Source organism: Poromitra crassiceps (genome assembly GCF_964638095.1).
Source record: "Poromitra crassiceps genome assembly, contig: HAP1_SCAFFOLD_253, whole genome shotgun sequence".
Taxonomy (NCBI): Eukaryota; Metazoa; Chordata; class Actinopteri; order Beryciformes; family Melamphaidae; genus Poromitra; species Poromitra crassiceps.
The window spans coordinates 95001-108643 of NW_028152144.1; the positions used below are offsets into that span (position 1 = coordinate 95001).

Here is a 13643-nt window from a genome sequence, read left to right on the forward strand (position 1 = left end):
CGTGATCGGCCAATCAGAGAGTGCGTCTTTGTCAATGACGTATAACAGCTGCAGCGGCTAGCCATTAGCTTTTGGTCTTTCCAAAGCATAGCTCCCGAGCTAGCTACTAGCTATGGCTATGAACAGCTACAGCTACGTATTGTTGTGTCGCCGTTAAATGCGCTAATGGAGGACCAGATACGCGAGGCTTCTAATCTGGGAATCAAGGCGTTGCAGATCGGTGGGGTGAATGATAAAGACAAGGACATGGACGCTGCAAGCTTGTGTATGCAAGTCCAGAGGCCTTGATGAAGAAAAAGTGGCGAAATATGCTGGCACCGGCTACACGAAAATTAACGTTATTAAATGCTGTAACGTTAACGGTAATTATCATGTGTATGGTTTATTTAGCCTACTCAATCTCTTCTGAGATTATAACGTTAACCTGTTAGGACGCTGTGAGCTTGTGTATATAAGTCCAGAGAACTTGATGAAAACAAAGTGACAAAATATCCTGGCATCGGGTACACGAAAATTAACGTTATTAAATGCTGTAACGTTAACTGTAATTCTCATGTGTATTGTTTATTTAGCCTACTCAATCTCTCAGCCCATGTTGATGCTGAACCAAATGACCAGTCCGGCTGCAATGGTTGATTTGTGAGGTTAATGGCAGCCAACAGAACTTCATATTGTTTCCATACTGTACTGCATGTTGTACTGCATGTTGTACTGTTCATACTCAAATTGTACTTTTTTGAATGGAACTGAATAAAAATGTTTTTGTTTGATACTCTATTCTGTTGTATTGTCATGTGAGAATGAAAACAGCTATATTAATAGTACTTCAAAACAGTGGTTCTCAAAATGTTTCCACATAAGGATCCTTAAACTGAATAATGTGATGCTAGACCTGTGCTTGTTTATTTAGCAAAAAAAGTGTAGTTAAAGTTATACATTCATAACTTGTTCTGCAGTCATCAATCAGACAATTCTCCAAAGCATACCATAGTGACTGAGAACAGGTCTGAGAGCAGGTCACGTGGGGGATGGGTTTACCCAGGCTAGTGTGTGTGTGTGTGTGTGTGTGTGTGTGTGTGTGTCTGCAGGTTTGAGTTTTCAGGCTGGATGGCTCCTCAGTGAAAACACAATCCTCCAGACAGCAAGTGTACCTCCTCTGTAGATGCTGCATGTCTCTTATAACAGTCTGAGCCGGAGGCGTATGGGGAGTGTATTATTATTCAAATGGTTTTATAGATTTGTTTCAAACAGAGACTAACATAACGTAGCATCTGGGTAGTGTAGAGGTAAAAACAATTATTTACAATCCCAATTATGTATTTATTTTACTTTTATTCGCGTTTGTTTTTCAGTTCAACATTTAAAGTTAAAAGTTTTTTCAAATTCAATGAATGCATGATGTTGCCAAAGTCAACAAGTAATCACGTTAAATAATCGTGATCTCAATATCAGTCAAAAGATGATAATTTTTGCTATTATCAAGCAGCACTGGTCTGCGGGTGGGAAGCCGGTGGGGTATGAGTCCCTGGTCGTTGCACTAGCGCCTCCTCTGGTCGGTCGGGGCACCTGTATTACTGTATGGGGGAGGGGAACTGGGGGGGGGGGGGGTAGCGTGATCCTCCCACGTGCTACGTCCTGGCACTGAAACTTGTCGCTGTCAGGTGAAAAGCAGCAGCTGGCGACTGCATGTATCGGGCAACAGACAGCACGTGCTGGGTGTGTGAGTGAGTGTGTGTGTACCTCCTCCGTAGACTGTGCGTGTCTCCTTAACTCATTCAGGGCCAGTTTAGGACTGCCAATATTTAGCACAGGCCAAAGATTTTCATAATTGTTGGTCATCTTTCAAGACCCACAGTAAATTATCTATTAGCACCAGAGTGATTTGCAATACCTCAAAATGAAGATGTACGTCTCTGGGTTCACCAGGAAAAAAAAAGTGAGCTTTTAGCATGTTCTGTACTCTACTTATAGCCATTTATATACACCCTGTTTTCCCCCAAAAGTTCTCCCAGAGAAAATGAACAGGAGAAAAGGCAATTTTTGTAAAAGGGCACAATCTCAGGCATAACTCACTCTCAATTCTTTTATTTTGAACTGTATTGACATCAGACATGTAAATATTATTCGTTAGGACACAAATGACAAAAAAAAATATATATATATATATATATATATACACATGAAGTGCTTTTTTTTTACATTCAACAATACAGTTTACTCGGTGTGAGTGTGCAGACAGACAGACAGACAGACAGACACACCGACAGACAGACAGACAGACAGACAGACAGACAGACAGACACACACACACACACACACACACACACACACACACACACACGATCCCCCTTTTAGATTTCTAACCCAACATAGGATAAGCAATAACCACGCCCTGTGGCGCTGGGATTGGCCAGGAGCAACACTGGAGGGCACGCAGCCCAGCGATTTCATGAACCAACTGAAGAGCTCTTGAGAAGGACAGCGGGCTGCTGTGAGTGCCTTCTGCCCGCTGCTGCCTAGCTGTTCCTGTGTTTATTTTTGATTTGTTCTGGTACACCCGTCCTCGTCCATGTCTCCCTGTCATATCAACTCTGCTATTTGATCGTTCCCATTTTCCCCTCGGCTATTCAACACGTCCTCACCGCCCTCGCAAACTGATCGATCATTTCCTCATTCCTCCGATGATCAAACACATCTCTTGATTACTTTCTCCCGTTTTCTCCTGGCTGGCACAGAGGAAGGCGACTCCAGCTCGTGCAGCGCGCCAAGGGCGTTTCAATGGCGTTTCTCCTGTCTGCACAAGGAAGCGTTACCCGTTCTCTGCTTTTCCTCTTGCTCAATTTCAAAACAACAGCTGCGGTATGTGTTTGATCGCGTGCTGTCGGCTACCCTTTGAAGGCAGGGACCTGTGTCTGTGTCACAGGCTGGGCAAGTGTTTGCTGCAGGCGCTGCACCAATAAAAACAAAAACACGTCAAACACGTCATTGGCGGGGAGGGCTATTTCTGATAACACGTCAAAGACGTCATTGGCGGTGAATGAGTTAACGGTCTGAGCCAGCACACACAGCACGTGCTGGGTGTGTGTGAGTGAGTGTGTGTGTGTGTGTGTGTGTGAGTGAGTGAGTGTGTGTGCGCGGCAGGGATTCCGTTAGCCGGTATTTGTTGCCGTGGGCCGGCAAATTAAAAGGTCACGGTCTCAAGCGGCCGGCTGAAAATATGCCAGATAAATAAATTCCTTATATAAAATAGCCTAATATTGTGTGGCCTATTCACCTTATAGTAGGGTCATCTGTGGCACTTCCGTGACCGTGGAGAGCGAAGGTCCGTTTCTCAATGGATTTGTCATCTAGGAGGGTTAATAAACAAATTTAGCCGGGGTGTATTTTAAAAAAAGGCGGGGAAAATATTTGAGAGACCAAAATCCAAAATGTCTGCCGTGGAAATGAACTTTTTAATGGTTTGACCTACAATGATGCACAATACATGGTTTCAGAGCTTATTCTGGTCAAGGAATACATATTTGGTGTTTATATAATGATTTGACTTATTTTTGACCTTCAAATACAAGATGGCTGCCAATTTTGAGCTCTAAAAGGCAGTTTTTTCAAAATCGTCATAGAGCCTTCATATTAGGCTTGAATGACAGGTCTTCTCATGATGAGTTGAATAATATACAGTATAAGTACACAGAAGTAATCTCTGAGGTCATTAAAGTCAATGTTTGTGTGTAAACAACAGTTGCTGATTTGCGGTTTCCCATTAAATAGGGTAGGCTACTGAGAATATGGTGTCCAGTTAATCCCATCACATTTTCATAATGAACCAAAAACAATTTTGCACTATAGCCTAACATAAAATAGTATTCTGTATGCAAAGCTAGCAAGGTTAGTTGCTTGAGCTGAATTTAAAGGTCAACTCAAAACAAACAATGAAATTAACTTTGAAATTAAAACTGAATCCTAGGCTATTAAATCTCATCAGCACACAGTAAAGGAAACTTGTCTTTGAACTCAGCTGACTGTCTAGTCCTAATCCCTGTTGTGCAATGTCCCTTTTCAGTGAAGTTTTAGTTTTTGTTAAGAGTACGGACTTTTAATCTTGACCTTGTTGGTAGGCAACGGCCCTTTTTCAGTCAAGCATTTTCAGATTAGCCCAGTCAGTCTGTGAAGCAGTCAGTGTCAGCACTTGCGCGAGCTCGCTTTTTCTCTAACTAATGTTAACATTACACACTTTAAGACACTTTGTTTGAGGATATAAAAGGAGGTACGGTGGTGTAGTGGTAAGCACTATCGCCTCACAGCTCGAAGGTCGTGGGTTCGATTCCCACCTGGGACGATGTGAACGCTGAAGGAATGCGTGCCCGTCCGCATGTCCTCGAGTGCCCACCGCCCGGGTGGGGTCGTCAAAAGGGCCTTTCTGTGTGGAGTTTGCATGTTCTCCCCGTGCCTCCCGGGGGTTTCCTTCATATAGGAACCCCCTTCACCAAAAACATGCAATATCCTGGTTGCTAATGTGGTTCCTCCTCTGGTCGTTAAGGGCGCCTGTTCAGAGGGAGGGGAACTGGTTGGAATAGTGTGAACCTCCCACGTGCCTACCGGTGAAGCTTCCCCTGTCAGGTGAAAAGAAGCGGCTGGCTAACTGCCCATGTCTCGGAGGAAGCATGGAGCCAGTTTCGGCTCTCCCCAGATCAGCAGAGGGTGGAGTAGCAACCAGGATAAAGAAATTACGTTAGCACTAATGGGGGATAAAAATGGGATAAAAAATCGGGGGGGGAATATATAAAAAAGAAAAAGAAAACTTTGTTTGAGGTTATCAACGTTATTCACTAGTCTAAAGATAGTTCTACCATCAAGAACATATAAAACAAAAGCAAAAACAATTTTTATTTGCAGAAGTCATCATTGATATTTGGTGTTAGCTAACGTTAGGTAACGTTATTATTTTTAGCTAAAGTTAATGTTATCTGTCTCCACAATTCTGTCAACTGACATATGCATTTGCTTTTGAAAATAAACAGCGTATAACAGCAATATAATATAACAGTAATATAATAGCGAGTTGCTTTCCCTCCCAATGAAAGACAAAGCACACAATGTCCTATGAATGTGTCCTAAAATGTGACAAGCCTTGCAAGCCCACCGATACAATAAATCAAGGCAAATGGGACAGCTTACAATTAAAAGCCCAAGACTGGTCAGGACTTGATAAATTTGATGATGTTTACACCACCACATCCTGGGAAGATGGGGCAACCAATCGGTACATGCATTCGTCATGTTATATTTCTATTTAATCTTCAGTTATGCTTAAGCAAGCCAGGCTGTTTATTTTCCAAAGCAAATGCATATGTCAGTTGACAGAAGTGTGGAGACAGATAACATTAACTTTAGCTAAAAATAATAACGTTACCTAACGTTAGCTAACACCAAATATCAATGATGACTTCTGCAAATAAAAATTGTTTTTGCTTTTGTTTTATATGTTCTTGATGGTAGAACTATCTTTAGACTAGTGAATAACGTTGATATCCTCAAACAAAGTCTCTTAAAGTGTGTAATGTTAACATTAGTTAGAGAAAAAGCGAGCTCGCGCAAGTGCTGACACTGACTGCTTCACAGACTGACTGAGCTACCGGTAATCTGAAAATGCTTGACTGAAAAAGGGCCGTTGCCTACCAACAAGGTCAAGATTAAAAGTCCATACTCTTAACAAAAACTAAAACTTCACTGAAAAGGGACATTGCACAACAGGGATTAGGACTAGACAGTCAGCTGAGTTCAAAGACAAGTTTCCTTTACTGTGTGCTGATGAGATTTAATAGCCTAGGATTCAGTTTTAATTTCAAAGTTAATTTCATTGTTTGTTTTGAGTTGACCTTTAAATTCAGCTCAAGCAACTAACCTTGCTAGCTTTGCATACAGAATACTATTTTATGTTAGGCTATAGTGCAAAATTGTTTTTGGTTCATTATGAAAATGTGATGGGATGAACTGGACACCATATTCTCAGTAGCCTACCCTATTTAATGGGAAACCGCAAATCAGCAACTGTTGTTTACACACAAACATTGACTTTATTGACCTCAGAGATTACTTCTGTGTACTTATACTGTATATTATTCAACTCATCATGAGAAGACCTGTCATTCAAGCCTAATATGAAGGCTCTATGACGATTTTGAAAAAACTGCCTCAAAATTGGCAGCCATCTTGGATTTGAAGGTCAAAAATAGGTCAAATCATTATATAAACACCAAATATGTATTCCTTGACCAGAATAAGCTCTGAAACCATGTATTGTGCATCATTGTAGGTCAAAGCATTAAAAAGTTCATTTCCACAGCAGCCATTTTGGATTTTGGTCTCTCAAATATTTTCCCCGCCTTTTTTTTAAATACACCCCGGCTAAATTTGTTTATTAACCCTCCTAGATGACAAATCCATTGAGAAACGGACCTTCGCTCTCCACGGTCACGGAAGTGCCACAGATGACCCTACTATTATGTTCAGACCTTCCAGTGGACCAAATTCTTCCGGGTCCACCTAACACTTCCGGCGGTCACGGCGCAAAATAAAAGAGTTGTTTTTGGAGCGGACAGTGAAGGGGTAAAATAAATAACGTAGCCTACTACTTTGAGCCGGTACACAGCAAGCAAGCAAGTATCCACTGTTAGCCAGGTCAGATAACGTTATCGTCGACAATGACGAGCACTTTCTTGTAAAACATACCTGGACTCCAACAAAGAAAGCTTCGGATAGTTTTCTCTCCTCCGAGGCAGCGCGAGCCATTAACGTTAATAAAGACCCGCAGACGTTAACGTAATTCCCTGGAATGCGAGACTTAACGAGCCAGTTACATGGCATTGCATTCTTAGACATTGCCGTTTGCTTTTATTTGGTATGTTACATACAATTGGCTAAATTATTAGTTAATTCAGAGTTAGATGATATTGGAGCAGCGCAGCCATTTTTTATTTTATTTTATTATTAGCCGGAAGTCGTAGGACGGCCACAGAACCGGGTCAAATGGGCGTGGCTACATAAGGTGAATAGCCTAAGTGATGTTGCCAATAAGCTATGACTTAAATAGAGACTTAGCCTACATAATAATTTTTCCGCCCCGTTATGTTGAGTGTTTTGTGAAAAAGAAAAAGAAAGCAGACGCTTTCTTTATGCCTATTGTAGCGCGCCGTTTAAAAGCCGCACACGCAGCATCAGTCCCGCCGGCCAGCGCTGGACCCGCTGTGACTAGTTGACGCAGGAGGAAACCCAAACGTCAAAACAGACATCCCTTGCTAGGCCAGTCCATTTTATAATCTAGATTGTGCAACGACAAGTACTTCAGTCGAGGCCAGCAAGACGGCAGGAAAGCGTCAAGCACCTGCTATTCTTCCTCAAGAAGAAACAAAAGCGTGCCTGCTGCCGTCAAAAGCGAAAGAGACCCTTTTTACCTACGTCGGGTGAATCAATCAGTCAATCAATGGCTCGTGCTTGTTGCCCGACGCTCGTATGATGATGAGATGAATCAAAATGCTTACCACAAATAAAGCCACATGGGAGCCGAGAACCAGTGCAGGAGAGCTGACGCAGGTGCCAGGTGTGGAGGGAGATTAAGGTGCGTAGCCTATTGCTGTTGTGCGCTGCTGTCTGCACTGACACTGTCGCACTTATTACTTTTAGCTACGTTGTTTTTTCATCAAGGCAATGTCCAGAAGATATGGGTTCATGAGTGTCTGCAAATGCAGATAGATAGGCTACAGTAGGAGCATGCATGCATGTTGTCTGTTTCAATAACGAAAGCGGCCTTACTGAGAACGGCGTGCCGACCAATTAAATATTCTTGCTGCGAAATCGGCCTCTTAACTCATTCAGGGCCAATGACGTCTTTGACGTCTTATCAGGAATAGCCCAGAGGGCCAATGACGTGTTTGACGTGTTTTTGTTTTTATTACTGCAGGGCGTAGTTAAAACACTTCCCCAGCCTGTCACATGGTATCAGGTCCCTATCATCTAAGACAACACGTGAACAAACACATACCGCAGCTGTTGTTTTGAAATTGAGCAGGAGGAATATCAGAAAACGATAAGGAGCTTGCCTTGTGCAGACAGGAGAAACCCCATTGAAACGCCCCTCGCGCGCTGCAGGAGCTGGTCGCTTTCCTGTGTGCCAGCCTTCCTGTGTGCCAGCCGGAGAAAACCGGAGAAAGTAATCCACAGATGCGTTTGATCATCGGAGGAATGAGGAAATGATCGATCAGCAGTGATCAGAGGGCGGTGAGGACGTGTTGAATAGCCGAGGGGAAAACGGGAGCAGGGAGAATATGACAGGGGAAGACATGGACGAGCAGCACACGAACAGCTAGGCAGTCAGAAGCCCGCTGCCCGTTCTCAAGAGCTTCATGAAATCGCTGGACTGCGTGCCCTCCAGTGTAGTGTCTCTGCTCCAGTGTTGCTCCTGGCCAATCCCGGCGCCACAGGGCGTGGTTATTGCTTATCCTATGTGGGGTTAGAAATCACGCAACGAAGGGGGATCGTGTGTGTGTGTGTGTGTGTGTGTGTCTGTGTGTCTGTGTGTGTGTGTGTGTGTGTGTCTGTCTGTCTGTCTGTCTGTCTGTCTGTCTGTCGGTGTGTCTGTCTGTCTGTCTCTCTGTCTGTCTGTCTGTGTGTCTGTCTGCACACTCACTCACACTGCTGTATGGTGAATGTAAAAAAAAAAGCACTTCATGTGTATATATATATATATATATATATATATTTTTTTTTTCATTTGTGTCATAACGAATAGTATTTACATGTCTGATGTCAATACAGTTCAAAATAAAAGAATTGAGAGCGAGTTCTCCTTGAGAATGTGTATTTTACAGAAATTGCATTTGCTCCTGTTTGTCATCTGAGAGAGAGACATTTTGGTTGAAAACAGGGTGTATATAAATGGATATAAGTAGAGTACAGAACATGCTAAAAGCTAACTTTTTTTTTCCTGGTGAACCCAGAGACGTACATCTTCATTTTGAGGTATTGCAAATCACTCTGGTGCTAATAGATAATTTACTGTGGGTCTTGAAAGATGACCAACAATTATGAAAATCTTTGGCCTGTGCTAAATATTGGCAGTCCTAAACTGGCCCTGAATGAGTTAATGACAACACTGGAATAAAGATAATCGACTATAGAGGCTATAAAGAATAGACTATAGAGAAATAAATTGATTCAAAATGTTTATTTAGGAAACAATTATTTTATAACATCCTTTTTTTAATAGTGGCCGGTAAATATTCGATATGGCCGGAATTCTGGAACGTTACCGGCTGCAGTGGCCGTCTGGAAAAATGCCTAGCGGAATCCCTGGTGTGCGGTCCTCCGTAGACTGTGCGTTTCTCCTTAATGGTCTGAGCCAGCACACACAGCACGTGCTGGGTGTGTGTGTACGGTGTGTGTGTACCTCCTCCAGCACCTGCTGGGTGTGTGTGAGTGAGTGTGTGTGTGCGGTGTGTGTGTACCTCCTCCGTAGACTGTGCGTTTCTCCTTAATGGTCTGAGCCAGCACACACAGCACGTGCTGGGTGTGTGTGTACGGTGTGTGTGTACCTCCTCCAGCACCTGCTGGGTGTGTGTGAGTGAGTGTGTGTGTGCGGTGTGTGTGTACCTCCTCCGTAGACTGTGCGTGTCTCCTTAACGGTCTGAGCCAGCACACACAGCGCGTCGTGCAGCGAGCGCTCCGCCTCGTCCAGGATCTGCTGAGTGGCTCCACGCAGCACGATGGTGCACGCCTCACCTGGGGAAGGGGGGTACTGATTACTGAATTGATCCAATATCAGTAGAAATAAAAATATAATTTATATAATTTTTTTATATTTATACAAAATATAAAAATATAGAAAGACTGAGACTGGTTATACTCCCGAGCGGGCGCGTACACGGACAGCTCTGGACACCACAGTATTACCACCATGCACATTAGTTCTGTTTATACTACTTTCTGGAGTCAAATATATGTGTAACATTAACAGCTAATTATTAATTAAACTGAGAGGGGGAAGCCATCGCCAACTGCTAAGTTATCGCTAAGCTCTTAGATCTTCAACTGCCGTGTTTTTAGACGTAAATAACACTGCACATATGATAATAGGCAGCGCAGCCTTTTTTAACTACGCTCAAAAGCTCTGGAATACCAGACCTCAACCCATTCGAGATTCGAGCTCGGTGAACATTTTTTAACTTATTTATTTAACCTGGATTTGAACTAAAGTCAATGGATTTGTTTTATTCTTTCCCATTGTTTTATTATTTTATTCAATTTTGATTAGCTCTGTCCTCTATTAACCTGATGTATTGATATGTATTTATTTGTGTGAGTATTGTTTTTATTTCTATCTTCCTTTCCTTTGAATATCAATCATCCCTATTTTTATTTTGACCTCTTTTAAAGAACTTTTAACGGCATCTTGTGTATGGAAAGTGCTCTATAAATAAAGTTGATTATTATTATTAAATGCTACGCTACAGTAAGTAGCTAGCAGATCTGAAAAGTGCGTAAACGGCTGTGTGATTAATGAGAAAGTCGCTAAAATAAGGAGACAGGTATGAGTGCTTGAGCAGAACTAGTGTAGTTTAAATATACAGCGGGTAATTAGCCGCTGTAATGGAGAATATTAAGAGCTAAATTAACTGGGTTGAGAGCAGCAAAAACAGCTTCAAAATCAGTGTCCATGTTGCTTTTCCAGTGCTTGTAGCATAGCTGGCAGTTTTTTTGTTTTGCTCATTTACAGAACAGCCTCTGAACTGAGCTTCGGATCAATGTTTTTGATCACAAGAGCAAACAAACTATTTACAGAACAGAAGCAACAGTTGTTTTTTACTTTACAAACTTGAAACATGAATAACCTTCAGTGAATCAATGAACATATCTAATGCAGTAAACCAAACCACGTTAATTATGTGGGGTGTGTGTGTGTGTGTGTGTGTGTGTGTGTGTGTGTGTGTGTGTGTGCAGAACAGCCTCAAAATTGAGCTTCAGATCAATATTTCTGATCATTAGAGTAGTCAGAGGTCCTCTTTGTCCTTTGTGGAGGACCACCATCACCAGATGCAGTCCTGCCACTGCCTTGTAAGTTTGAGCTGACTGCTGGTTCAGTCACAGAGAGAGACACAGACAGAGAGAGAGACACAGACAGAGAGAGAGAGACAGACAGAGAGACACACAGACACAGACAGAGAGACACAGACAGAGAGAGACACAGACAGAGAGAGACACACAGACAGAGAGAGAGACACAGACAGAGAGAGACACACAGACAGAGAGACACAGACAGAGACACATAAGCTGCTTTCACACATGTCTGGAATTCAGGAGTTATCTAGAGGCTATCCGGCTGGCTGTCATGTGTGAATGTCTGCATGCGCCTCATGCGCGCTCCCGCGGAGCCTCGTCCTAGCCGGAGGGAAGTGTACCCCCAGCCGTAGTCGCAGAAGCGTATTGTCCCCCCCCCCCCCTCCAGAGCTCCGTGAGCTCGTGAGTGCATGAGGACAGAGACGATCGTGACAGATTATTATTATATAAATAGTCGATGTGAATGAGCAGCAAAAAACACATGCCATTTGGTTTCCAAATGAAGCTCAAAACTGCTCCGTGTGCGACAGCCAATGTTGCGGATTGCTGGATTGAAAGGCTCATGGCTCTGATCTGATTTCATGTCTGCTTCGCACAGCACACACATTTAATAAGCATTTTTGGACGCGAGGGTCGTCCCGCTTCCCAGTATTGGACATCGCTAGGTAGGGTATCTGGATCTGGTTGCGTTCATGTCTTTGATTTAACGTTTACACAGCGTTCGCGCAAATTCCAAGTAGCGTCAAGTCAGGCAGTATAAAACGAAAACTTCCGGGTATAACCTTCGCAATAATGGCAATTAAATAAAGTAAATGCACGTGTAATGTTTTTTTGTGTGTATTTCGAAAGATACAGAACGGAGATAAACTGGAAGAATATCTGCTCCCTTCGAAAAGTCAATTTTAACCCGTAGTGAGTCGACATTCTGATTTTTTGTTACTAAGTAATACAACATTTATTTTATTTTGAAGGTAAAAACGTCTAGCTTCCTGTATTCTGTATAATTCTAGTAGGTTTGAGGCATTTTAGGACTGAACATAGCAAAGACCTGTTTTGTTTGTACTGCTTGCGACTCGAGGAAATCGATGCATCTGGGCGTGAGTTGTAGGGTTGTTTAATTAATTACTTACTAACGTTATGCGCAAATGATTATATGCCGTGAACGTTAGGCAGTTATCGCCCATTATGTATTTTTAGTTTTCACAACTCGTGTGGTCATGCCCAAATTCCCCCACCCCCACCGCCCGCCCCCTCTCTACTTTACAAACTCTGCGGAGGTGCTACTCATGTGTGAATGCAACATGCCTCATGTGTGAAAGGGTACACTTCACCTATCATCCGGGGCAGGCTCAGTGGGGGGCAACCCTGACCTGATCCGGAGTTCATGTGTGAAAGTGGCTACAGACAGAGAGAGACACACAGACAGAGAGAGAGACACAGACAGAGAGACACAGACAGAGAGAGAGACACAGACAGAGAGAGAGACACAGACAGAGAGAGACACACAGACAGAGAGAGAGACACAGACAGAGAGACACAGACAGAGAGAGACACACAGACAGAGAGAGAGACACAGACAGAGAGACACAGACAGAGAGAGAGACACAGACAGAGAGAGACACACAGACAGAGAGAGAGACACACAGACAGAGAGAGAGACACAGACAGAGAGAGACACACAGACAGAGAGACACAGACAGAGAGACACACACAGACAGAGAGACACAGACAGAGAGAGAGACACAGACAGAGAGAGACACACAGACAGAGAGAGAGACACACAGACAGAGAGGGAGACACAGACAGAGAGAGACACACAGACAGAGAGGGAGACACACAGACAGAGAGGGAGACACAGACAGAGAGAGAGACACACAGACAGAGAGGGAGACACAGACAGAGAGAGACACACAGACAGAGAGAGAGACACACAGACAGAGAGGGAGACACAGACAGAGAGAGAGACACACAGACAGAGAGGGAGACACAGACAGAGAGAGACACACAGACAGAGAGACACAGACAGAGAGACACAGACAGAGAGACACACAGACAGAGAGACACAGACAGAGAGACACAGACAGAGAGAGACACACAGACAGAGAGACACAGACAGAGAGAGACACAGACAGAGAGACACACAGACAGAGAGACACAGACAGACAGAGAGACACAGACAGAGAGACACAGACAGAGAGACACAGACAGAGAGACACAGACAGAGAGACACAGACAGAGAGACACAGACAGAGAGACACACAGACAGAGAGACACAGACAGAGAGACACAGACAGAGAGACACAGACAGAGAGACACAGACAGAGAGAGACACACAGACAGGGAGACACAGACAGAGAGAGAGACACACAGACAGAGAGACACAGACAGAGAGACACACAGACAGAGAGAGACACACAGACAGAGAGAGACACAGACAGAGAGAGACACACAGACAGAGAGAGACACACAGACAGAGAGAGAGACACAGACAGAGAGAGACACACAGACAGAGAGACACAGACAGAGAGACACAG

The 13643-nt window shown here is 43.5% G+C and overlaps 1 protein-coding gene across 1 annotated transcript in view; it reads right to left on the bottom strand.

The window, feature by feature from the left end:
- The window catches only part of LOC310770873 (T-complex protein 1 subunit beta-like), a gene marked incomplete at its 3' end in the record, with an annotated part of 34848 nt that overhangs the window by 5159 nt on the left and 16046 nt on the right, over positions 1 to 13643 (bottom strand). The window contains exon 4 of the mRNA XM_083663577.1: positions 9646 to 9774. Coding sequence (XP_083519703.1) covers positions 9646 to 9774 — 129 coding nt within the window. The remainder of the gene's footprint in view (positions 1 to 9645; positions 9775 to 13643) is intronic.